The sequence below is a fragment of the Oryzias latipes genome, chromosome 17 (genome assembly GCF_002234675.1).
Source record: "Oryzias latipes chromosome 17, ASM223467v1".
Classification (NCBI taxonomy): domain Eukaryota; kingdom Metazoa; phylum Chordata; class Actinopteri; order Beloniformes; family Adrianichthyidae; genus Oryzias; species Oryzias latipes.
This window is the reverse complement of record NC_019875.2, coordinates 10,608,469-10,635,621: the sequence shown is the minus strand read 5'-3', so window position 1 is coordinate 10,635,621 and position 27,153 is coordinate 10,608,469. Positions and strand designations below refer to the sequence as shown.

The 27,153-nt window shown below is 39.6% G+C and overlaps 1 protein-coding gene across 1 annotated transcript; it reads left to right on the top strand.

Moving 5' to 3' along the window:
* The first annotated feature begins 8,750 nt into the window (after positions 1-8,750).
* LOC101155003 (immunoglobulin lambda-1 light chain-like) lies at positions 8,751-26,101 on the top strand. Its single transcript, XM_023965703.1, has 6 exons — positions 8,751-9,012; positions 9,105-9,429; positions 23,747-23,799; positions 25,096-25,398; positions 25,476-25,560; positions 25,624-26,101. The coding sequence occupies exons 1-6, from the start codon at positions 8,970-8,972 to the stop codon at positions 25,838-25,840; spliced, it is 1,026 nt and encodes a 341-aa protein (XP_023821471.1). The 5' UTR covers positions 8,751-8,969; the 3' UTR covers positions 25,841-26,101.
* The last annotated feature ends 1,052 nt before the right edge of the window (positions 26,102-27,153 follow it).

Here is a 27,153-nt window from a genome sequence, read left to right as displayed (position 1 = left end):
CCTCAATTTAGTGTGGTTAAGGCCATTCAGAAGGATCTTCTGATGAAGGAATGCCCCAGCCCTCTCCTCTGTACCTCTCTGTTCTTCTCCCTCTTCATTATCAGCTAATCGTCTCTCTCTCTCTATCAGCATCTTCATTGTCTGAACCTCTCCCCTCGTTCTTCTCTGTTGTGACTGATTTGTCATGTATGTCTGTACTTATTTTCCCAGAAGGCCACAGTGAACTGGTGGTCAGCAGAAATTTGAACCAGAATGAGCATCTAGGTTATTGTGGCTTCAATAGTTTCATTCTTCCTACCTAAAGTTATCTCTGCTCTCTTTTCTATCAGATGCATCACCAACCTCATGTCTGTCTCCTTCACCTCTTGTCTGTATTCTTTTCCACTAAATTATGGCCAAGCATGAATTATTTCATGTTTTAAATAGATTAAACATCTTGCTAAGGCACAGTTTTTTTTATTTTAATTTTTTTATTAAAAAGACTATTTGAAAGCAACTGACTTGATATGAACTGACTTTGCCCTGAACGTTCACCATAAGACCAACCTGTTTCTGTCCATCTGTCCTGATTCTTTCTCTATAAACATTATTTTGGGAAGATTTGGAAAGAATACAGACTAAATTATATATAAGAATAGATATATTTTTTTATTTTAACATACATTTTTGTTGGATATCACTTAGTGATGGTAAATAATAGATTTTCTTCATTGTTGTCAAACATTTCCAAATATTTAACTAAAATCCAAAGTGTCGTTCAGCCAAAGTGATATTAAAAGCAAAACGCTGTAAACTAAAAAGTCACTCAAAAAACAATAATTATCCATATTTTTAACAATAAAAAATGAAACAAAAACACCATCTAACCCAGCATCACACATACTTCTCCCTACTTCTTCCCATAGGAGCAGCTTTTATCTTTATTCAGTGCTGTTTCAGTCAAGGGATAAAACTTTCAGAGTTAAAGAAATTCTTAATATATGTCTGAAACAAAACCAGCTCAAACAAGCTCCTTTATTTTTCTCATTACAATCTCAGCTGCCAGCCTGTTTTTAACACTGCTATAACATGCCTGCTGTCCCTCAACCATTAGAGAGGCTTTTCTTCATTCCTCTACATCAGTGCTTCTCAATTATTTATGGCAAAGCACCCCCCCCCCTTAGGAAAAAGACCCCCCCCCCCCCCCACAATGAGTATAAATAAGATCATTATCAATAAAAAGTGTAACCATTTATTTAAATTATACCATTTATAAGTTACTTTTATGCAAATTTCTTTTCTTAAGCAAATTTCAATAACCAATATTTCATCTCTTTATAAGAGATAACATGTGTTTTCAGCACAATGTTTTACTGCTAGACTAAAGAAAACAAGTAATTTTTGAAAAAAAATGAAACACTTCATTGATGGTGAGAAACACCAAAAACACAGACTTGGATTATAAATCAATAAAGGAGTTACTTAGAAAAAGATTCTTCAGAAATAAAAAGCATAAACAATTGTTGTTGTGACCCTTTCCTGTTATCATTCAACATGTTATTGTCTTGACTTGCTAGGCGAGACAGACCCAGATGCTGGAACCCGGAAGGAAAACTATGTTATGAGTTATGAGGTAAGTAAGTATGAGGTAAGAATGTGTGAGGAGCTTCTGATCAGGAAGGCTGGAGACTCAGGTGACCACTGGTGGTAATAATGTCCTGAGAACGAGGCATAAAACAAAGTTGGGCGAGAGCATAAACACATGAACTAAGAGTAACGTGACGCCCAGCCTGTGCACCATCAGGGGTAACGAACTGGCAATGAATGCTGGAACTGGATCTTTTTAAGTATGGCAGGTGGTTGATGAGTTGAATGGTCACAGCTGGGTCGAATCAGGAATAGAGCAGAGAAGGGAGGGGGAGGAGAGCTGCCAGAGGCACCATGACAATTATCATTGTATGAAGTAAAACTCTTAAGGTTTTTCTGTGTAAAGTAAATTGGCTGGAAAGAAATGTGTTTGGCTGGTAGATTTTTCTGTTTACCTGTGAACAGTGTTGCTGACTGGCTAATCTTGTAACATCAGTACTGTATTCATTTCAAGAACAACCACTTCTCCCACCTTAGCTGTAGCTTTGGACTTACACACACGGGCAAAATGTCCAGTTTTGCAGCAGCTTCGGCAGGTCACTTTGCGTGGAGGGCAGTCTGGAGCGTTGGCAAGATGAGCTGAAGAGCCACATCTAAAACAACACCGGTCCCGTTTAGGTGCTGCTCCGGGCTCGTTTGGTTTATTTCTCCTTACTTTGGGTGGGTGCTTTGGCTTTGCAGTCATGACGTTCACCGGAGCCTCCGGTGGTGTTGCTAGAGTCTGTGCGTGTCCTATTGCCGACTCCACTTGAGACGCCATCTTTACTGCCATGTCCAGTGTAAGCGTTCCCTCCGTTTACACCAACAATTTCTCCCGTATTCTCGGACAATTAGCATGCTCGATGAGCTGATTCCGTATCATCTCGTCCGTATTTTCAGCAAACTCACATGTCGCCGCCAGCTCACGCAGTGCGCCCACATATTCAGCAACAGTCTCATGCGGTCTCTACCTGTCTGAACTTGTGTCACTCCACCACCACGTTGATTGCTGGTGTGAAATGTTTTTTCAATGCAGCTACGGCTGAGTCAAAACTTGCACCTCCGTCCTTCAGCGTGTAGAATATGCGTTGTCCTTCCGTTCCCAGGCAATGTAGAAGCAGCGCACGTTTACGCTTGTCGGGCCACTCATCCCCATCTGCGCCGATAGCAAGCAGGTAATTGGAAAACATTTTCATCCACATCTCGAATGGAATCGCAGGTTGTCCGGCGGACTGTAGAAAAAACGCAGGGCAGGGGACAAGATTCGCCATCCTCGTCACCAATTTGTTGTATTTTTGTAGAAGTAATCCTCAGATTTGCACAGAAATCAGGACGTGACTCAGATTGCTTTCCCGCTATATTCTTTAATGCTTCCTCTTCACAACGTGACATACAGAACTGAACTTAGTCAGTCATACAACGCGCCCTCTAGTGTTGTGGTGGAGCAATTGAATACACAACAGCGCAGCACAAGGATGGAAGAGGTTATACATAGGTTATAGCGGGTTAAGAAAATGAATGGAAGAAGGCCGGTCTGCTGAAGAAATATTCAATACTGTACTCCTTTTATTAATAGTCTGAACTACCTTTGATTTTGAGAAATGTTTTATTTTGAAAAATCACTGCATCGGGTACTTAACCAGTCCAGTAGGGGAAAATAAATCTACAAAAGCTGTATATTGTTGTTTCTCCCAATCATAGATAGATAGATAGATATGATTGAGCTTTTAGACTGGACAGGTAGCTGTGAAAAAGCCAGTCGAGTAACATCCCCTTTCTACATATGTGATTTGTGAATGTGTAATTCATTTGACTTGATCTTATTTGATCTTATAAACTGTGACTCTATCTGGCAACACTGCCTGTGAACTTGTTCGGTGACTAGAAATCTGAATTTCAGCTATAATCTGCCACACAGCAGTGTTTCAGAAAGAAGCATTTTCTAAATGTTCCAGAGTCTCTGTCCTGGACTTTTAGGAACTGATCCTTCCAGAATGTGAATGTGGATTTGAGCTTCTTCATGGTCTCCATCTGCAGTTTTCATTGAATCAGCTTCTCTAGTTTCAGAAACACAAACTGCTCTGGTTCAGAGAAATGTTCTGTTCAGACAGAATGGGATTGAAACCCAAAGTGTGGTTTTCTCAGAGGAGCATAGATCTTTCTGCTTCTGTTTGACTGCATGAAAGCAGCAGAGACCAGAAGTGAGACAGAAACTCTGAGAGTGGAAGTGAGCTCTGAATGCTGAATGTGTCTGTGTTTGGACTCCCAGCAGAACTGTGCTGCTCTCTCATGTTCCTGTGGTTTCAGGAGGAGCAGAAGAAAACAGACTGATGGACTTCAGGATAACTGAACACGTGCACAACTCTACATTTCCTCTTTCATGCTGTCACTTTCTGCATGAATCTTTCATCTAATAACTGCAGGAATATTTGTCATTTTCTTCTCTCATTTCACACAGCAGTTCACCAAGTTCCTCCACTGCAGACAGAGACAGTCATGTTGATCTGAACATTAGAGAAACTCATCATGGAGCTGAAATATGATCCTGATTCACTCAGATGACACTTTAACAGCACACAGGTTTTTGTAACACACTTTCTCACTGTGTGTGTCAGGCTATGGGTCCATCATCTTTGGATCTGGAACTGGACTATTTGTAACGGGTAAGAAGAACCATTTCTGCTCCTTCAGCTGTTTGATTGTAGAAAATGTGTTTCAAGTCAGTTTCTGCTGCTTCAGCTTCACATGTTAGTTTTTTCATCATTAGCAGAGAATTCATCAAGCAGCCATTGTTCCAGAAGAAAAGCTGAATCATTTCTGCAAACATGTTGAAATCTCACTGAACAACTAAACTGATTCTTGATTTCTGCAAATCTGAGTGATGTTCCAAATATTTAGAGTTTGATGGTCTCACTGATTCTGGAACATCTGCTGGTTTCTGAGAACAAGATCAGATCTGAGCTTCAACTGAATTGAACTGAAGTTTGGAAATAAAACTGAAGAAAATGGTGATTTTAAAGTAGATAATGATTCACTAAAACAGCATTTTAAATTGATCCTGATTTTAAATTTGTTTTAATTAAATCAAAATGATAACACTTTGCATGATTTACCTTTGAGTGTAATTATCATTAAAACAAAATTGTTCAGATCAATTATTTATCAAAACATGTCATTTCTTCTCTCAAAGTCTAAAAAAAAATCAAAAAAGTCATTGATTTAAGATTAAAGGCTTTATTTGACTAAGTTGACATGTTTTTCTTTCTTAAATATTGTCATAATTCTAAAAAGGTTTACAGTCAAAAAACAATTTTTAGACCTACAAACTAACAAATGATCATTTGTTTTTTATAAAGAACTGACTACTGGATAACAAAAATATATATGGTTTAAATGTTGATAACTATAAAAAAGTTATCATAGAATGACAAAAATCTTTTGATGAATCAAAACAAAGGTGTTGAATTTAACTGGTCATTTTTTATATTTTTAAGCACAGACTAATGTTTAATTTCCAAATTTCTAAAGATCTTTTTCTTCCAAATGAGTTAGTCTGAGTGTAGAAATGATTTGCAGCCGTCGTGTCTCCTGATGACGGTTTGATGTGAAGCTGAATCCAGTGAGTGAAGTGAACTTTGTGCTGCATTGATGAGGAGTTTAGTGATCAGAGTTCATGGAGTTTCCAGGATCAGACTGAATGCACTTCTGGAAGCTGCTGTTGACTGTGTGAGTGTGTGTCTGTGCTGCTTGTTGCTGCTGTCAAACTTCAGATGAGTCCGTAGTGAAGCCCGTGGTGAGCGTGTACCCAGCAGCATCCAGAGTCCATGTGGAGGGGAGCAGCTCCCTGCTGTGTCTGGCCTCAGCCATGTTTCCTCCTGTGGTCCAGTTCTCCTGGAAAAGACAGAAGAACAACGGACCACTGGAGGACCTGACCTCTGAAGAGCCGCTGGATCTCAGAGAGTCGGGACGCAGCGCCTCCATCCTGCTGCTCCATCAGCAAGAGGACAGCTCCTATAAATACATCTGCTCCGTCAAACATGAGGGGGGCACAGTGGAGGCCCAAACACAACAAGGTAATGAAGGCTTGGTGACTGTGTTCAACAGAGATTCAGCTTCATGCTGACTCTTTCTGACTCTTTCTCTGTTTCAGAGGTTCCTGCATTTCCAGCTGCAGGTTCCACAGCAGCTCCAACATCCCATCCAGCAGCTCCAACATCCCATCCAGCATCTTCCAGCATTCTAGCAGAGGGAACAGCCTCTGTTCCTCCTCTGGACCTGGTGGAGCTGTCCTTCCAGTCTGAGTGCAGGGTGAAGCTGCTCTGCCTGCTGTACTCAGTGCTGATAGTGAAGAGTCTGGTGTACTGCTGTGGACTCTCTCTGCTGATGATCCTCAGAAACAAGGGAGCATCCACCAACTCCAGACATGCTGAATGACTGTTTTCTGCTCGTCTTTTCTCTCCATCAAATCTCCTCCTTTCATCTCATTCATCACTTTGATCACAGTTCTCAAATGTTCTTCATGACTTGCTGTAGATCCTTCATCAAACTGTGTCAGCTGTGTTGTAGAGATGGAACTTTGCAGTTTTCTGCTTTTTCATTTACATTTTCTGTTTTTACACATTGATCCATATTCTTACATTTTATTTGCAACAATGTTCTCAATAAACTCAAAGACAATTTTCTTGTTTGAAGACATTTAACTGTAAGTTTGTGATTCTTTCAAGAACATCAACAAATCAAAAGTTTCCATGCAGCAGAATAAAGACAGAGAGCAGAGAGGAGGGAGGTTGATGAGTGAACAGCAGCAGATATGAATCTGCTCTCAGTGGTTTGGATTACAGGAAATGCTGCTGACAGACAATCAAACTGCCTGCAGATGTGTGTGTTTGTGCTCTGCAGCCTTCACACCCTGAACTCTGGCTACACAATTGAAAACAAACACAAAAGAAATACACAAACATCATTTTTGTGTTTCTGATTATGACAAATATTCTCCTGTTTTCTGTTTTAGACATTGGTTTCAGTAATTATAGAATCACAAATCCCAAAATACATGTATTCATATTTTATTTCTTCATGAGGATTCTGAATTCAGAGCTTTAAATGAATCATCACTTCCATTGTCTCTAATCATGAGTAGAGGAGAGAGGGTAAAGAGGGGAAGATGGAGAGGATAAAAACAAAAAATCACGAACCAGAAGAAAGAAAATCTAAAAATAGAAAACAACTAAAGTTGTTTGAAACTCAACACTATTAATGCTGTTCTTAAGACAAGACTGAGGCGTTGTTGTTTGAGTAAATCCAATTCTAAATTGTAAACAGAGCAGCAAACACAATATTCTAAAGAGCAGTTTGGGTTTCTAAGCTTAAGTGTGCGTCCATGAGAGCAGTGAGACAATTTTTGTGTTTGTTTAGAGTAAAATCTGTTTGTTTTTTGGTGTGGACATTTTCTGCTCACTTAACAAGTTAAACTAGTTGTGGTTAGAAGTTCTAGAATATTGGATTGAACTAGTTCCTACAGTTAATATTGTCGCCCGTTCCTCCGCAGGTGCGTGCCACGACGGCAGAAACAAGAGCGAAGACAATAGAAAGGTTCAAGCCCTTTTATTTTTATATTGTCATACCAAAGCAGCGGCACTAACCAAAAGATGATGACATACAATAATGTGATATACACAAATATATTTAAAGAAACAGGTGAAACATTAAACACACTAAATATATGAATGTGAAAACAAACACATACCATAAACAGCAACCCCACGACACGACACACCGCAAAACTGAAAACGGCCAAGTGTCACATCCCACACACACACCTGTTCTCCTTATATACTGCATCACACCCCCGAACCAAATCCCCATTGGTCACAATATCATAAGTTTTCTGGGTATAATATTCTGGGTATAATAATGCTATTAGAGGTTTGTGGAATGTTTCCAAATGCAGATCCAACAGGCTAAGTGGTTATTATGAAGACATCCTGTTGCTAAATTATTGGCTCATGAATATTATTTTTTTGGGTTTGGTTATTGAATTTGGTTTATTATAATTGTATTATTTGTTTTCTTTATTCGGTTGTAGAACCACACACACAGACACATGTGCAAAACAGGCATTGATGTATGTTCTACTGTAAATCCAACTACATTAGAGAAGAAAAGGGTCAAAGGTCATCATTTGGTCTGTCGTTGTTTGTGGATGAAACACACACATGACCAGTTTGCTCTCTGTGATCATCAGCATCCAGAACCCATATTAGAGACAGAAGTCTTCAATCCAAATGCTGGAAATGACTGTTTACTGAGAGGAAGCTTGAAGCAGATTCTCACCTGAACACACCTGTTTACTCCTTGCATGTGTGTGTTTTTGTGATGAACATGAGTGTGTATTTATGAAAGGGTAGATAAAAATTGGTAGGTGACTGTTTGAATGGACAACATTCAAATCTTTAAAAATCTGATATCAGGTAAAAATACAGAGTTAGAATTTTACAAATGATTTTTCATCCAAGCAAACAAGCAAAAAAATGTTTTTGTTTTTTACAACATGTGAAGTTCCTGAAACAAAAAGTTTCACTCAAACGTCTTATTATTTGGTCCTAATGAGGACATTGAAAACATCAGAGAAAAATCTTCATGAGATCAGTGAGAACCAAAGAAAAAACTGGAATCTTGTCTTTGTGACGATCAGGTCAAAAGTTTTCACACAAAGATCTCCTGAAATGTTTCTAATGGAGGAAAACAGACTTCATGGTTTAGAATCTTCCATTAAAAAGTAACTGAAATATCTCTGAAACCATTACTTTAATTTAAAGCAGCTGGAGAGCGCCCCCACATGGCTGTTTAGGAACTTCCCTGTGTTAACAGATGAGAATCATTGATATTTTTCTCTAGACATAAACAGTGTAGAAAACATTTCAAGCAGCTTCCAGCATCAACATGAGTTCATCATGGATCACAGAGATTCATCAAGAAACAGAACATGAATTGATACTTGTGTATTTTCTCCACAGCTGTTAAACAGCAGATAACAGTGTGTGTTTGTGAGTTCAGCATCAAGCTGAGTGTGTTTGTGGAACATGAATGTGTTGGAGTGTTTCTGCATCATGTGACCCAGATTCTCTTCATCTGCTGTCATATTCAAATCAGGAAGATGAAACCACACAGCAGCTTCAGCTGAGCTGTCCGTCTGCAGCAGCAGTCTTCTCTGTGAGCTGCAGGGGCTGATGGGAGCTTGGAGGAGGAGTCCCAAAGAACGTGGTCCTGCTCTCATGTCACAGCTCTCAGGTCCTTCTTTGTCCTCAGCTGCATCAGAACACCACTTCTCCTCAGGTTGAGCAGAGGAAACACGGCTGAACAAAATGCTTTTCCTCCCAGCTGCTGCTCTGTGCTGTCTGTGTTCAGGTGAGTGTTTGCAGCCAATCAGGAGCCAACCAGGTCTACCTGGAACAAACACTGTCATCCTGACCTTCACCTGTCTGTCTGTGTCTCTGCAGCACTGGTTGCTATGGCAGCAGAGCTGATTCAGGAGGATTTAACATTGACCAGGAGAGTTGGTGAAAGTGTCTCTTTCAGCTGTGGAGGAATTCAGGAGTGTGAATCTGATTATTTGCGATGGTTCCAGAAGAAAGAAACAGAAACATTTAAAGTAATTCTTGATATTGATAAAAGAAACGGTCAACTAGATAAAAGTTATAATCATCCTCAGAAAGATGATTTCACAGCTGAAAAAACCCAGAGTGGATGTGAATTGAAGATCAATAAAGTCAAAGTGGATCATTCAGCCTCCTACTACTGCAGCTGCTGGATCTCATCTCCACAGTGAGAAATGATCCCTGCAGGCTGAACAAAAACCTGCAGATGAACAGATGTTAGTGTTTGTGACAGAAAGAGAGCAGGAAACCACAGCCAGGTTCACATGTTTCACCTCCATCTCACACAGACTCACAAACTCACTGAACTGAGGATTAAGGCACCAAATGAAAACACAATCAAATCAAATCAAACTTTATTTGTTAAACAAAAAGTGATTTTTATGACACACAGCTTAAAGTGATTTACAGTTAAAAAACAAAGTCACCCCATTGTCCCCCCCCCTTCCCCTCCATTGACACATTGACCCCATGACCCCACACACAATGAATCCAGACATGAAATCATGACTGTAGTTCTAAAAGAAACTCATGGCTTGACTCTGCAGGAAATGAAATCCTGAAATCATGAACCTGTTCTAATTCCTTTGTTCCTTTGTCCAAATGTGTGGAGAATAAATGATCTCTTTCTGAGTTTCCTGAATGCAGAAACCAGAGTGACAGCTTCTGCAGACACAGAAACTCAGAAATCAGTGAGTCTGAAAAAGCTGAGCTTTCAGTCTGCTTTCAATGCAGTGATTAGCAGCTGCTCAGAGAAACACACAAAACAAAGAAGACTGTGGATCTGGCAAAGTTCTGACAATCTGTTTTTTCCAGATGATTCCTTGATGGACTGCTCACCATCTTCTGTCCTTTTGTCCACCTGCTAAACCTCCAGAAAAGTCCACATAGCTGTCAATGCTTAGTCAGCCTGTCTGTCTAAACTGAACACCTGATGCTTTCTTGAATCTTTTGTCCTTTGTCCACAACCTGAAAACCTTTAATAGACTTTTCTGTCCATCAAACAAGACGAGTGAAGTGATGGATATAAAACCATTTTGACAAAGATTATCATTTATTATGGTCCGCAGCATTCACAGACTGCAAGGACCATATTGTAACTTTAAACACTCAAAAAGGTTCAAAACGTCAAAATAAACGCGTCAAAAGTCGCCCAAAGCACAAACGACATGGCAATTGTGTAATGCAAAACATCACTGCAAAAACGTCAAAATTGTCATCGCAAAAATGACGACAAAAACACAAAAAGGCCTCAAAGGAAGGGCATAAAGCCAAAAAGACATGCCCAGCCTATAGTAATAGACAGGGTGGATTGAAATAAGAAATCCTAACCGCAAAATCTTCAATAATGTTTTTCAAATGTTTTTTTATTCTTCTTTCTAACGGCGTCTTTGACATCAAATTTGACCCCCGCCACATAACAAAACTCACCAAAATTGGCACAAACCTGGGATAAATGTGAAATGAATTTTCGGCAAAGACAACCATACAACGCCACTTGTGGCTTTAATTTATTAATTACATTTTCATTGTTTTACATGATCCAGTACAGTCAATAAAATATACTCATTTTCTGAATGAAAAATGATTCATTTCCTTGTTTGGAAGCAGCAGTGTGCTGTGGGTCTGGAATCAGAAATGGTGAGTCTCATCCTCTCTTTCCTCGTCCTTCTACCTGCTTTCCCTCTCAGAGTCAGACTATCTGTTCTGTTGACTTGATAGTAGGGACGCCCTAGAGCAGTGGTGGACAAACTTTCTGACTCATGAGCAACAGATGCTTCTAAAGTTTGACAGAAGGGCCGGTCCAGGAGCAGATGAGGGGAGTGTTTTAGTAATCCACCTGATAAGAGAAAGAAAGAAGATAGAATGTGGATGAAAACAAGTTTTAATATTTTCTAAACTTAACATTCTGCGGTTTTATTTAAAACTGTGACTTTTGTTCTCATTTTAGTTCCAATTGCACCAAAGTGTTGATGTCCCTCAAGGACAGAAACAAACTTAGAGAAATGCTGCGTTCATGCGGTGTTGAAATGATCAGAAAAATCAGAAAAACAACAAATCTTCCAAAACAACATGAATGCAGAACAACTTTCTGCATCTACACTAAAGGTGAAGGTCAATTTGTAATGTTCCATCTATGGGGAGACACTGATATTGAGCCGTCAAAGAGAACCTCCAGATTTCTAACAGCAGACTCGTGCTGGATTGCGCTCTCTGTTCAAGACCTGAGGGAGGGAGGAGCGGCTGCAGCAGGAGCGCCCAATCAGTTACAATGTGCTTCTGTTTCTGATCATATCATGTAAATATATCTGCACAAACAGCAGGGAAATTAAAAAATACGGACTATCAAATAATTCTCACATTTTCAGTTTGGCCTCCTCTTTGGCCGCCGCCCCAAAGTGACGCATATGCTGCATACCCACCATATGAGAGTCCAAGAAGTACAATAAATTAAGATGGAAAAGCAATTATTTGAATGTGAGTAATATGACATTTAGTTAGATAAATATGTAAATTTGAGTTGTATAAACAATTATTGAGTTTTATAGACGTAAGAAATTAGGTTGAATAAATTTAACTCAATTACTTGTTACCAATAGAAGTAATTCATTTAAGTTGGATAAGTTATATTTATATGCGTCACAATGAAAATAGAAATGAGATAGAAACTTGTGCGTTTACTTTGTCTGTTCTTTGTCTCCAAGCAGAAACTCTTTCTTTTGATGATGCAGCCGTGTTACTTTTTGATGGTCGGATAATCTTCATACGCCGTCATTAAAATCTCAGACTTCGTCTCACTGAAGTATAGCGCTTTCTTTTTTTTTTTCCACCACGCGTTTCCATGGTGACTCCGGAAATCGGCGATCTATTGAGAATTGCTTTTAATGATTGAAATGTTAAATCCAGAAAAATCTAATTGTTTGTCAGAATCCTGAACCTGTTGAACTGCAGACAGATTTCTGTGTTTATTCAAGTTGAAGAAATAGTGATGAAGATGTCAAAGTCTTCATCAGTCTGTGAGTGAGAGTCAAGCTGTTGTTGTTGTTGTGTTTGTAAACATTGTGTTTGTAAACATTCATTGATTCAACTCTAAACAGGTGTGTTTGATAAAAAGACCCAAAGTTTGTGCAGAAACTCAGCTTCAAGCTCTTTGCTCCAAACATCTGGATGCTGTTTTGTGACCTTAAGTCTGATCAGGAAATTCTTTCAGTTTAGTGAAGTTTAGCAAGAAAATAACAAACATTATATTTATCTCAAGCTAAAAGTCAAATTGATCAGAACTGAGACACAAAGCTGTTCTAATGTCAAATAAAAATCCCTGATAAAACAATGACTATAAAAAATGACAAAGAAATGGAACCTTTGTCAGAATCTTGAGTGTTCATGTGTTTCATGTCTTTAAGATCACGTATGTTTTTACAATCAGGAGGAAAAACCACCACTGTTGGGTTAAAACAGTGCTTCTCAATTATTTTTTGCAAGCCCCCCCCCAATAAAATATTTCACTTCTACTGCGCGGCCCCCCTGGCATCGCGTCGCGCCCCCCACTATTTGAGAAGCACTGGGTTAACCCTTGTGCTATCTTAGATGACCCCACCCTTACATTGACGTGTTCTCCCTACCATGACAAAGGTGGATAAAGGTGGAAAGATTTCATGTAATCCATGGACACCAGTGAAGATCACAAATCATTGAAGAAAAAAGGTTCAGCGCACTGTCTAGTGGGTCTAGATGACCCAACTCCTAATGTTAAAGTGCCTAGGATAGCACAAGGGTTAAAACAACCTGCAACATCAGAATAACAATAAGGAAAGAAAGACAACAGACCAAAGGTACCTTTTTACGGGGAGAACAGACAGAGATAATACCCAGCAACAGTCTCTCTCCTCTCTGGCGCATATTCTGTCGCCTCCTTCTTTATTAAGTTTGTTGGTTTTTCCCTAAATCTAGTGGGAGATGGTCAGGTGTGCCGTGGGAAATCACCCATTTTCACTGATCTAAAACATTTTCCATCTCCAAGATATCAGGGGCCTGTTTCAGAAAGGAGGTTCAACCAACTCTGAGGTTGAACTTGAACTCTGAGTTGGTCAATCGGGAGATTAACAACTCTGAGTTTTCTGTTTCAGAGAAGCTGATCGGAGTTAGGTCAATCAATTCTGAGTGGACTGATTCGGAGGTAAGCGTGCGCACCGCGACAACAAGAAGCCATTATCAATGGAGCGCAGATATTACGAGTCACCATGGCAACCGTGGAAAAAAAGAGGTCTGCGTATTTTTCGCCAGCTGAACTTGACGTGCTGCTGCAGAGTTACAGTGAATATGAGCACATATTCCAGAAGAAAAGCAACACCGCTGCATCTGCAAAACAGAGACAGTTAGAGGACTTTTTTGTTAACCTTCCCCTCTTGCAAACGTTGGTCAGTTTAATATTAATACATTAATTGTGTTTTTAAAAGTTAACTTTTGTCTACCCTTGTATTGATCAAGTGGTATAGGTCTATATGGGATTAAGAAATTAAGCAGTACTAGCAAATTGTGTTTCCAAAAAGTAATTGTTACATTAATCTAATTCAATGTCCCTGATTTCATTTTCATGTAGATGCAATCTTGCAGGAATTAAAAGAACATGGCAGCAGCTAAAAATGAAGTATAAAAACATAATTCAATCAGGTCAAATTTGAGCATGTCATGGATGTTAGCTTTGTTGACAATATTTGACATATGAAACATATACATAACAATAGATATCTAATGTTGTTTTCATTGTATATATGTAATTGACTGCAACGAAAAATGGTAACGCTCAAACAAAAACGTATGGGGAAATGACAAAATATCTAGTCTAGGTCTCAAAATCCTCGCACGACGTAAATGTAATTCTCTAGGAATTAATGCAGCCTCCTCGTCTATTGGGTCCTCCAAAAAAGGACAAGCCATTCTTGTCACTTGTCTCTGTGTGACGGAAATTTGGGCAATGGAGGTTAAAGCGAAAAATACCGCTTCGTCTTTAAAAAGGGGAGGGGACCGGCAGAAACCTTGAGTTTAGGGAATAAAACCTGCTCCCGACCATATTAGGTTCACAGCGTAAGTAACCATGGACACTGACTCCGAGTAAAAGTTACCTCTCTTTCAGAAACGGGTTTGACTCACTCTGCTTTCTCTGGTTTAACAAACCTCCCATTCTGAAACGGAAAACCCAGGGTTTCCCTGATTTCAGGGTTTCAGAGTTTACACTTAACCTCCTTTCTGAAACAGGCCCCTGCTCTGTGTTCATCCAAACAGGTCCTGATAAAACACTGAGAAGTTAGGAATATGAAAGATCGTGAAATACTTTTTTCTGTTTTTTTGATACTATAAAATACATTTTGATAACAATGATGGTACCACAATTTAGCCACAGTGTCAGCTCTTCTTTTGGAAAACTCCCGCCCCTCTAACTGTCTCCACCAATCATTTTTGGAGGCTTAATCACACATCATCAGTCTGACCAATCATAAGTGGTTGAAGTCTTCACTTCCTTGTTGTGATTCTGCTCATAAATTCGCTCAGTTCCAAAAAGAATACTCGCTAAAGCTCGTCTTTAGTATTTCCACAGAATCTGGTGTCAGACCGTGGAACAAGTGAACAAAACAATGAAGCTCAGAAAAGCGAGTCTGTCTTCGTTCGGCGCACAATGAGTCTTCCTTGCTGAGTCTTCCTTAGCATTCATAAAAACATATCAAATCTCTCACATACACTAGTGAAATGCTTGTATACATACAACTGAAAATATATTCATTCACATACACATGTGAAAATGCTCTCACACACACCTCATACAATGCAGCTCGGCAGGATGACTCTCACCCCTGAGGAACTTTTCTTTTTTCTTTTTTTTTTCTTAGTTATCATCTTTTATTTTGAACATTTTTTCAAAGTATAGAAACATCGAAAAAAGTACTGGACATGTACAAACAAGAAATGCATGATAAAATAAAGTAAAATTTTACCAATAATACAGAAAAAAATTAAATACAAGACATTGAAATAAAATATAAATAAAAATAAGTAGAAAAAAAGGGGTGTTTACATAGACATTTGAATGATTCTTAGCTTAGGGGATTATCAAAAAGCTGCAATTTACATATGATACTTTGAAGTTCCATAGCAAGTTTGTTTTCCATGAAGTTTACAGATGAAAAAAAGAGCAGAGTTCTTTATGAAATGTAGAAAAAAATGGTTTGATTTTAAGGAAAAGACATTTATGCATATAGAATTTACCCAAAATAATTACAACATTCAGATTAAGTTCTGTGTTCTTGTTTTCTAAAATAAACCCAAAAATCATATCCTTAATAGAAAAGTCTGCTAAAAGTGGAATCTTGGGGAAAAGCCAATAATGTAAATTATTCCAAAAGACATCAGAATAAAAACATTCAAAGAAAAGATGCTCAGTTGTTTCAATCTCCACATGACAAAAAGAACAACAATTTTCAGGAATTCCAAACCGTTCTCATAATAATTCTTTGGAAGGGTGGATACCTGAAAAGGTTTTAAAGTGGACTTCCTTGGCTTTCGGAGGGATGGGGAGTTTTAAATACCGTATTTTCCGGACTATAAGTCGCACCGGAGTATAAGTCGCACCAGCTCAAAAATGCATTATAAAGTAGAAAAAAACACAGATAAGTCGCACTGGACTATAAGTCGCATTTTGACTGGAAATTTATTTGACAAAATCTGAGACCAACAACTAATAACTTGCACAACCTCATATGACACAATCATAGCAGACTGTTTATCTCATAATTTCACAGTAATTCTTTCTCAAACTTATTTTTTTATTCCTTTCATGAAGCATCATTGGCCAACTAATACTCTGTTTTCATCCTGTATTTGTAAAAACAGTTTTCATTTTTATTGCATTTCTGAATCTATAAAATCATTGGAAAATAGAATATTGTGTTTTTAGCCTTCAAGATCTTACTGTAAAAAAGGTTTGCTGATTCTCTGAGTCACTTAACATACTCTTAACACTTAACATACCTCATACATCCTATTGACCCAGGAACATCATCTCTGTTCCTCACAAATGAACATAACAGGAGGGTTAACAATGTATTTATTTCAATTTATTTCTAATATAAGTCGCTGCGGAGTATAAGTCGCACCCCTTGCCAAACTATGAAAAAAAGGGCGACTTATAGTCCGGAAAATACGGTATTTAGTTCGTATTTGTTTCTTTTATGAAATATTAAAATATTGAGTTATATAATTTGGATTTGAGATGTAGGGAAAGGACATTTCATTAAATATTCTCTGATTTGATGGTTTGGCAGTTGCTATGTTGTGTCCATTAATCAGAAGCTTGGGGACAGTAAGATGTCTGTAGATGTCATCATGAAACAGATCAGAAACTGATTTTACAACATTTTTAAGAATGGCCTTAATAATTTTTTCAAAATCTTTTCTATTTGTTAGTGAACCATATTTAGCTGTGAAATCATCAAAAGACATGAGAGTAGCATTGTCATTAAGAAGATGCATTAAAGACCAAATTCCATTTTCAAACCATGTTGGAACAAAGATGGATTTGTTTTTAACAGTGATGTATCTGCAGTTCCATAGGGGAGTATTGTGTGGACTGTAATTATGTTTATAAATGAGTTTCCAATAAAGAAGAACTTGCTGATGAAAAGATGAGAGTTGGATGGGAAGTTTCTTAATGTCAAAATCACAACTGAGTAAAAATTGGATCCCTCCTAGGCTGGAAAACATTTTATTAGGAACAATGAACCAAACAATGAACCTGTTTTGATTTTTAATAAATGATTTTAACCAGTTTATTTTCAAGGTGCCATTAAGGCTGTTAAATTCTATGGCTTGTAGACCTCCATCTTCATATTTTTTAGTCAGCGTACCTTTTTTAACAGTGTGTTTTCCGTTTCCATAGGAAGTTAAAATTGATTTGATTAATAGATTTAATGGCTTAGGGACACCTATAGAATAGGTGGGATATATGAATCTTGATATGCTTTCAATTTTGGTGAGGAGAATTCTACCAAAAATAGAAAGATCTCTCTGTGCCCAGTTATTTAGCAGAGACGAACATTTCTCTAGCTTGTCCCAAACATTCAGTTTTTCCAAGACTGTTTTGTTTTAAGTTATATGCATTCCGAAGTATTTAACTGTGGATTTAATAGGAATATTATAAGCATTCAATAATGTACATGGTTTAATGGGTAAGATCTCACATTTATTTAGGTTTAATTTGAGGCCTGAAGCTTTTGAAAAGATGACAATAGTTTTAAGAATTTTGGGGATGTCATGAAGATTATTCAGGAAGATTGTTGTATCATCGGCTAGTTGGCTTATTGAAAATTCAGCATTTGTGTCATGATTTCACAAGGGTGAGGAACCCAGATGCTGCAACCCAGAAGGAAGACAGGTAAGTGGATGATGAGAAAGGATTTATTGTTTTCTCCAGATGTGAAGATGGCTGGTTTGAAGAGTGTCCCGATTAGACGTGGCTGTGGCGTGGCTGGAGGGTCTTGAAGCGGTTAGCGGTTGCCGAGGGTTTCCGTTCTCCTGAGGCGTAGGATGGAAGGTCCGTGCTGCCGTCACTCGTGAGCGGTAGGATCCTGAGACAAGGAACAAAGAATTAGTCAGAGTCAGAGCCAGAGACTTGGAACAAAGCTGTAACGAGGCTAGAACCAGAACAGTCACCATAAGGGGTAACAAACTGGCGTCGAGTAGTGGCGTTGGATCTCCTTTTGAATCCACAGAAGATTATGAGGAGAGTGATGGCAGCTGGTGGCAATCAGGAACATCAGGGCAGAGCTGGAGGGGGAAGGAGGCCGCCAGGCACCGTGACAATTTGCAACTGACAGCTTATCAAAGTCAGTATGTTTAATGAGAGAAGACAGCATTTCTGCTGCTGCAATAAAAACAAGAAGTGAAATGGGGCAACCTTGTTTTATACCTTTGCTAATGTTAAATCTTTGAGACGTCCCCTGAGGTAAACAAACGGAACTACTGGTTTCATAATAAAAAGTTTTAACTGTATTAATACATTTGTTACCAAAACCAAAGAACTGCAGAGTTTGAAACACGAACTTATGCTCAATCATATCAAAGGCCTTGTAAAAATCTAAAAATAGAATAAAACCGTCTGTATCTATGAGATTTTCATAGTCAATCATACCCAGAACAAGGCGCAAGTTATTATGAATTGAGCGACCTTTAATAAAACCTGACTGCGTTTCAGAGATTATTTGGGTTATGTCTGATTTGAGTCTGTTTGCAAATATATGCGTTAGAAGTCAAATCCAGTAGCCCCTCCAGTAAACTGTACAACCTCTCCAAGCCTGAGAGGAATGCGATGGAGACATATATAACTGAGAGTTTGGCTGCTGGACTTATCAGGCCTTCCTCTTCCCCTGTTGGAGCAGGATTTTTCTTTGTTGATATAGGGATGGGTCCCTTCGCCCATGTATTGATTACACAGGTCTAAACAATATAACAGTCAAAAACAAGATGATATTTGGATTTTTTTCACGGACTCTTGATGAGCACGTTCAACATGTCAGGCTTGTGTTACAGAGGCTGTTAGCAAACAGGCTCTATGCTAAAGGTGAGAAATGTGACTTTCCTGCCTCCAATGTCAGTTTTCTTGGGTTTGTGATTGAGAAGGGCCAACTCAAGCCAGATCCTGCCAAGATCCAAGCTGTAGAAAGGTGGCCTACACCCACAACCAGAAAGCAATTCCAACGGTTTTTGGGGTTTGCCAACTTTTATCGGAGGTTCATCAGAAACTACAGCTCTGTGGCTTCTCCCTTGACCAAGCTGACCTCTGTAAGAGAATCCTTCTCATGGTCCTCAAGAGCTGAGGCAGCCTTTATTAAATTGAAAAATCTTTTGTTCTGCTCCTGTACTGTCCCATCTTGATCCTACAGCTCAGTTCATGGTGGAAGTGGACGCCTCAGAGTCTGGAGTTGGGGCGGTGCTCTCTCAGCGTTCATCTTCAGATCGGAAGATGCATCCCTGCGCTTTCTTCTCCCGACAGCTGTCTCCTCCGGAGAGGAATTAATACGTGGGGAATCGTGAGCTGTTGGCAGTTGTGCTGGCCTTGAAGGAATGGCGCCACTGGCTGGAAGGAACATCTCAACCTTTCCTGGTATGGACGGATCACAAGAACTTGTCGTACCTCAGTTCTGCCCGCAGACTGAATCCCCGTCAAGCTCGGTGGTCCTTTTTTCTGGGACGCTTCAATTTCACACTCACATGCCGCCCAGGGTCCCGCAACCTAAAGCCTGATGCCCTGTCCAGGCAATTCGAGCTGCCAGCCTCCTGTGATACTCCTCAGGACACCATCCTACCTCGCTCCTGTGTTGTCGGTGCTGCCATCTGGGAGGTGGAGCGTGAGGTTGAGAGAGCTCTGAAGGACCTCCCCTCTCCACCTGAATGTCCCACAGGTCTCCTGTTTTTTCTCCCATCTGCTCGCTCCTCTGTGCTGCAGTGGGGCCACAACTCCAAGGTGGCTTGCCATCCTGGAATACACCAGACTTTGACGTTGCTTAAACAGCGGTTCTGGTGGCCCTCCATATCTGCGGACACATGGGAGTTTGTCCAGGCTTGCTCTGTCTATGCTCGTGGAAAGGCTTCTCATCGAGCACCAGCTGATCTTCTGCGACCACTCCCAGTTCCTCATCGACCCTGGTTCCACATAGCTGTGGATTTCATTACTGGCCTCGCACCTTCTGAAGGTAACACAGCAGTCATGACAATTGTTGACCCTTTTTCAAAGTCCGTCCATTTTGTGCCACTTCCCAAGCTCCCTTCTGCCCTCGAGACAGCCAACCTCCTGGTCCAGCAGGTATTCCGGTTGCATGGTCTGCCCCAGGACATTGTGTCAGACCGAGGCCCCCAGTTCACCTCCTGGGTGTGGAACGCTTTCTGTCGGGCTATTGGAGCCACAGCTAGCCTGTCCTCTGGATACCACCCCCAAACCAACGGCCAGACTGAGCGGGCTAACCAGGACCTGGAGCCGGCTTTGCGCTGTGTGGCAGCTAGTCATTCTGCTTTGTGGTCAACTCATCCTCCCTGGATTGAGTATTCGCATAATTCCTTGGTCTCCTCCGCCACAGGTCTGTCTCCATTCATGGCATCCAATGGCTATCAACCTCCCCTCTTCCCCTCTCAGGAAAGAGCAGTGGCCGTCCCTTATGTCCAGAATCATCTCCGCAGGGAGATCGCAGGGATCGGAACCATGCTCTGGCGGACCGCCGCAGGGTCCCAGCCCCGGACTACGAACCGGGTCAGAAGGTTTGGTTATCCACACGTGAAATTCCTCTGCAGGTCGAGTCCAGGAAGTTGTCTCCGAGGTTCATTGGCCCTTTCAAGATCGACCGGGTCATCAACCCCTCAGTGGTCCGTCTTAAGTTGCCTGCCTCCCTGCGCATCCACCCGTTCTTCCATGTTTCTCTCCTGAAGCCTGTCTCCTGCAGTGTTCTCAGCTTGAAGGTTGAAAAGTTTCTCAGGCTGAAAGTTTGCAAAAGTTTACAGTTTTTAGAGAGAACAAAACTTTCAGCGTTGAACACCTCTTCTTCCATTTCTATGATATACAGAGATTTTGTTAATAATAAAGCATTTTACTATCAAAGCATAAACACTTTTCCTGATTGATCTCAATGTTTTGATACCAAAATAACCAAAAAATCAAAGCTGATCAAAAATAAAATTCATCCATCATCTTTGCTTATTTGATCCTGAGTCCCAGGATTTACTGACAGAGTCATAAATAAATGTATGTGTTGCTGCTGCCTTCATGAAAAGGCTGGAATTCATAGATGAAGCCACATTGCAGAGGAATCATCAGAGTCTTTGTTGTCTTTGTCCAACATTCCTGTGTCCAGGAAAGAGGTGGACATTTTCCAGTAGATGAACAACTCCCACAGACATGTTGTTCCTCCCAAACAGGAAGTCATGTCAATTCAAAACACTCAACGAAAAGCTCAACAGTTTTCTTTCATAATGTGCAGCTACTTGGATTCTGCATACTCAGCATAAACATGTTTTTTTTCTTTTTCTTGATGATCCAGAAAAAATAGATCAAACTAAACAAAAAGATGAAGTTTAATTTCTTGAAGGTGAAAACTCTGATAATCAGAAAACACTGAAATCAGAACAGTGATCTTTAATAAAGTCTTTCAAACTGAACATGAAAAGTTACTTTAAACCCCAAAACAATGAAAAATGAATCTTGTCCACTTGAGAAACTATTCAGTGAGTCTCTACTGTTTGAATGGATCTCCACCTGAAGGCTGATGCTCAACTAGACCCTCAGCAACCAAACCAGCAGATGCAGTTAGTTGTTGACTAAAGGAAGAGATTCTCTGACTCCTGTTTCTCTGCATCTAAACATCCAAAAAGCTTCTCTTTTCTTCAGTGGATCCATGTCAGTCCAACTGTTAGAACAGTTTCAAGCTGTTTCAGCTCCAAGAAATCCAAACCTCATTGTCAGAAATCTGAATTATAAAAGGATCAATCAGATCAAACTTTCATGTTTCTGGAGGGCTCTGAACTTTCTCCACCTCAATGTGGAAAAGACAGATGTGATCGTCTTTGGTCCCAGTGGCAACAGTGAGTCAGACCCTATAGTCTCTGGGTTCTCTCACTCAATCTGTTAAATCTACTGTCACAAACTCAGGAGTGAAGATGGACAATGGTTTTCATTTGGACAAGCAGATCAGTTCAGTGGTGAGATCCAGCTTCTTTCAGTTCAGGCAGCTGGCTAAAGTCAAATCATTTTGATCAAGAAAGCACTTTGAGACAGTAATTCATGCTTTTGTTACAACTCAGCTGGATTACTGTAACTCTCTTTCCTTTGGTGTCCCTCACTCATCCTTGTCCCGTCTCCAGCTGGTGCAGAACGCTGCTGCACACTTCTTAACTGGAACATGGAAGAGAGAGCATATTACAGCAGTTCTGGCTTCTCTCCACTGGCTGCCTGTCCATTTTAGAGTTGGTTTTAACCTTCTTTTATTAGTTTTTAAGTCTTTAAATGGTCTGGCTCCGCCCTACCTCTCTGAGCTGCTAAATCTGCATTCCCCTTCCCGCTGGCTTAGATCAGCTGACCAGCTGCTCCTGGATGTGCCAAGGACACGGCAGAAACTCAGAGGGGACAGAGCATTTGCCGTTGCTGACCCCATCCTGTGGAATGGAATCCCTCTGCAGGTTAGGCAGGACCGTTCACTGAATGAATTAAATCCAAGTTAAAAACTCACTTTTTCTCCCTCAGTGTGAGTTGATGTTTTTATTGGTTTTTATTTAATTCATTGATTTGATGCTGTTTGTTTTAGTTTGTTGTTTTGTTTTTATCCTGAGTTGTTCAGAACTTTGGTCATCTTCTGCAGTTTTAAAAGCGCTTTATAAAGAAAGTTGACTTGACTCATCTTTTCTGGTAAATGGTTTATATTTATAGAACTTTTCTGTACTTTGCTTTAAGGTCCAAAATGCTTTGAAGTTTTTTTTTCTCCAATGGAGAACTCTGTTCTGTGCTGAGGAAGGACTTCATGGAGCTGCTGGTTCATCTCTACAGCTGCTGCTCTCCTGAAGGTTTCTGTTCATTCCAGAGACTCTTCATCCTCAGAGAGGAAGAGTCACACTATTGATTTCTCTGACTCTGTTTAAATGTGTTGCTTCTCACTAAAGAGTCTTTCTGTGTTGTTCCATCCATGTTTTTACCAGAGTTGTTCATCTTTAACTCTCCCATCTGAACTTAACTATCTCTCCACCAACGACATCACTGAGCTTCAGAAAGAAGCATTTTCTAAATGTTCCAGAGTCTCTGTCCTGGACTTTTAGGAACTGATCCTTCCAGAATGTGAATGTGGATTTGAGCTTCTTCATGGTCTACATCTGCAGTTTTTATTGAATCAGCTTCTCTAGTTTCAGAAACACAAACTGCTCTGGTTCAGAGAAATGTTCTGTTCAGACAGAATGGGATTGAAACCCAAAGTGTGGTTTTCTCAGAGGAGCAGAGATCTTTCTGCTTCTGTTTGACTGCATGAAAGCAGCAGAGACCAGAAGTGAGACAGAAACTCTGAGAGTGGAAGTGAGCTCTGAATGCTGAATGTGTCTGTGTTTGGACTCCCAGCAGAACTGTGCTGCTCTCTCATGTTCCTGTGGTTTCAGGAGGAGCAGAAGAAAACAGACTGATGGACTTCAGGATAACTGAACACGTGCACAACTCTACATTTCCTCTTTCATGCTGTCACTTTCTGCATGAATCTTTCATCTAATAACTGCAGGAATATTTGTCATTTTCTTCTCTCATTTCACACAGCAGTTCACCAAGTTCCTCCACTGCAGACAGAGACAGTCATGTTGATCTGAACATTAGAGAAACTCATCATGGAGCTGAAATATGATCCTGATTCACTCAGATGACACTTTAACAGCACACAGGTTTTTGGAGCACACTTTCTCACTGTGTGGTTCGACTATAGCTATGACTATGCCTACCTCATCTTTGGATCTGGAACTGGACTGTTTGTAACGGGTAAGAAGAACCATTTCTGCTCCTTGAGCTGTTTGATTGTAGAAAATGTGTTTCAAGTCAGTTTCTGCTGCTTCAGCTTCACATGTTAGTTTGTTCATCATTAGCAGAGAATTCATCAAGCAGCCATTGTTCCAGAAGAAAAGCTGAATCATTTCTGCAAACATGTTGAAATCTCACTGAACAACTAAACTGATTCTTGATTTCTGTAAATCTGAGTGATGTTCCAAATATTTAGAGTTTGATGGTCTCACTGATTCTGGAACATCTGCTGGTTTCTGAGAACAAGATCAGATCTGAGCTTCAACTGAATTGAATGAAGTTTGGAAATGAAACGGAAGAAAATTATCATTTTGAAGTAAATAACGATTCACAAAAAAGTTGTAAAAATTGATCTTGACTTTGAACTTGTTTAAACTAAATTGAAATTATAAATTATACATAAATTTGAATGAGTCAAAGCACTTTGCATAATTTTTTTGAGTGTTAATGATTAGAATAGATGTTTAAAAATTCACAAAAATGTTGTAAAAATGGTTCTTGAATTTTAACTAATTTAAATAAAATTAAATTAATGCTTTATATATAAATGCATTACATAAATGTAAAACTAAATTGAAAACATTTAAAGCACTTTACATAATTGAAGTATTTATCATAAAAAAACAAAATACTTTTATCAGATCAATTATTGTTTAGAACTTGTTTCTTTTCTCTAAAATATCTAGAATTTAAAAAGTCATTAATGAAAGATTAAAGGATTTATTTGCTTAACTTGACATGTTTTTTGGAGTCTTTTAAGGTCCTTTTTGTTCTTGAATATTTTCAAAAATCTAAAAATAGTTTAAAGTAAAAATAAATGTGTTTTGATTTTTGTGATAATGTGAACAATTTTCTGTAAAAAGTAAGATTGTGTAAGTGTTAAAAAATCTATAAATGTTATCATAAAACGATAAGATAAATCTTTTGGTAAATTAAATAAAAAATGTGTATTTTAATTCCGCATATTTAAAATTTTTAAGCACAGATTTAGTGTTTAATTTCCAAATATCTAAAGATCTTTTTCTTCCAAATGAGTTAGTCTGAGTGTAGAAATGATTTGCAGCCGTCGTGTCTCCTGATGACGGTTTGATGTGAAGCTGAATCCAGTGAGTGAAGTGAACTTTGTGCTGCATTGATGAGGAGTTTAGTGATCAGAGTTCATGGAGTTTCCAGGATCAGACTGAATGCACTTCTGGAAGCTGCTGTTGACTGTGTGAGTGTGTGTCTGTGCTGCTTGTTGCTGCTGTCAAACTTCAGATGAGTCCGTAGTGAAGCCCGTGGTGAGCGTGTACCCAGCAGCATCCAGAGTCCATGTGGAGGGGAGCAGCTCCCTGCTGTGTCTGGCCTCAGCCATGTTTCCTCCTGTGGTCCAGTTCTCCTGGAAAAGACAGAAGAACAACGGACCACTGGAGGACCTGACCTCTGAAGAGCAGCTGGATCTCAGAGAGTCGGGACGCAGCGCCTCCATCCTGCTGCTCCATCAGCAAGAGGACAGCTCCTATAAATACATCTGCTCCGTCAAACATGAGGGGGGCACAGTGGAGGCCCAAACACAACAAGGCAATGAAGGCTTGGTGACTGTGTTCAACAGAGATTCAGCTTCATGCTGACTCTTTCTGACTCTTTCTCTGTTTCAGAGGTTCCTGCACTTCCAGCTGCAGGTTCCACAGCAGCTCCAACATCCCATCCAGCAGCTCCAACATCCCATCCAGCAGCTCCAACATCCCATCCAGCAGCTCCAACATCCCATCCAGCAGCTCCAACATCCCATCCAGCAGCTCCAACATCCCATCCAGCATCTTCCAGCATTCTAGCAGAGGGAACAGCTTCTGTTCCTCCTCTGGACCTGGTGAAGCTGTCCTTCCAGTCTGAGTGCAGGGTGAAGCTGCTCTGCCTGCTGTACTCAGTGCTGATAGTGAAGAGTCTGGTGTACTGCTGTGGACTCTCTCTGCTGATGATCCTCAGAAACAAGGGAGCATCCACCAACTCCAGACATGAATGACTGTTTTCTGCTGGTCTTTTCTCTCCATCAAATCTCCTCCTTTCATCTCATTCATCACTTTGATCACAGTTCTCAAATGTTCTTCATGACTTGCTGTAGATCCTTCATCAAACTGTGTCAGCTGTGTTGTAGAGATGGAACTTTGCAGTTTTCTGCTTTTTCATTTACATTTTCTGTTTCTACACATTGATCCATATTCTTACATTTTATTTGCAACAATATTCTCAATAAACTCAAAGACAATTTTCTTGTTTGAAGACATTTAACTGTAAGTTTGTGATTCTTTCAAGAACATCAACAAATGAAAAGTTTCCATGCAGCAGAATAAAGACAGAGAGCAGAGAGGAGGGAGGTTGATGAGTGAACAGCAGCAGATATGAATCTGCTCTCAGTGGTTTGGATTACAGGAAATGCTGCTGACAGACAATCAAACTGCCTGCAGATGTGTGTGTTTGTGCTCTGCAGCCTTCACACCCTGAACTCTGGCTACACAATTGAAAACAAACACAAAAGAAACACACAAACATCATTTTTGTGTTTCTGATCATGACAAAAATTCTCTTGTTTTCTGTTTTAGACATTGTTTTTAGTAAATATAGAATCTCAAATCCCAAAATATGTGTATTCATATTTTATTTCTTCATGAGGATTCTGAATTCAGAGCTTTAAATGCATCATCACTTCCATTGTCTCTAATCATGGGTAGAGGAGAGAGGGTAAAGAGGGGAAGATGGAGAGGATAAAAACTAAGAATCATGAACCAGAAGAAAGAAAATCTGAAAATAGACAACAACTAAAGTTGTTTGAAACTCAACATTGTTAATGCTGTTCTATAGAGAGGACTGAGGCGTTGTTCTGAAGTTCACCACTAGAGGGCGCCGTCGTTGTTTGAGTAAATCCAATTCTAAATTGTAAACAGAAGTAAACAGAGCAGCAAACACAATATTTTAAAGAGCAGTTTGGGTTTCTAAGCTTAAGTAAGCGTCCATGAGAGCAGTGAGACAATGTTTGTGTTTGTTTAGAGTAAAATTTGTTTGTTTTTTGGTGTGGACATTTTCTGCTCACTTAACAAGTTAAGCTAGTTTGGTTAGAAGTTCTAGAATATTGGATTGAATTAGTTCCTCCAGTTAACATAAGTTTTCTGGGTATAATATTCTGGGTATAATAATGCTATAAGAGGTTTGTAGAATGTTTCCAAATGCAGATCCAAAAGGCTAAGTGGTTATTGTTAAGACATCCTGTTGCTAAATTATTGAATCATGAATATTATTATTTTGGGTTTGGTTATTGAATTTGATTTATTATAAATGTAT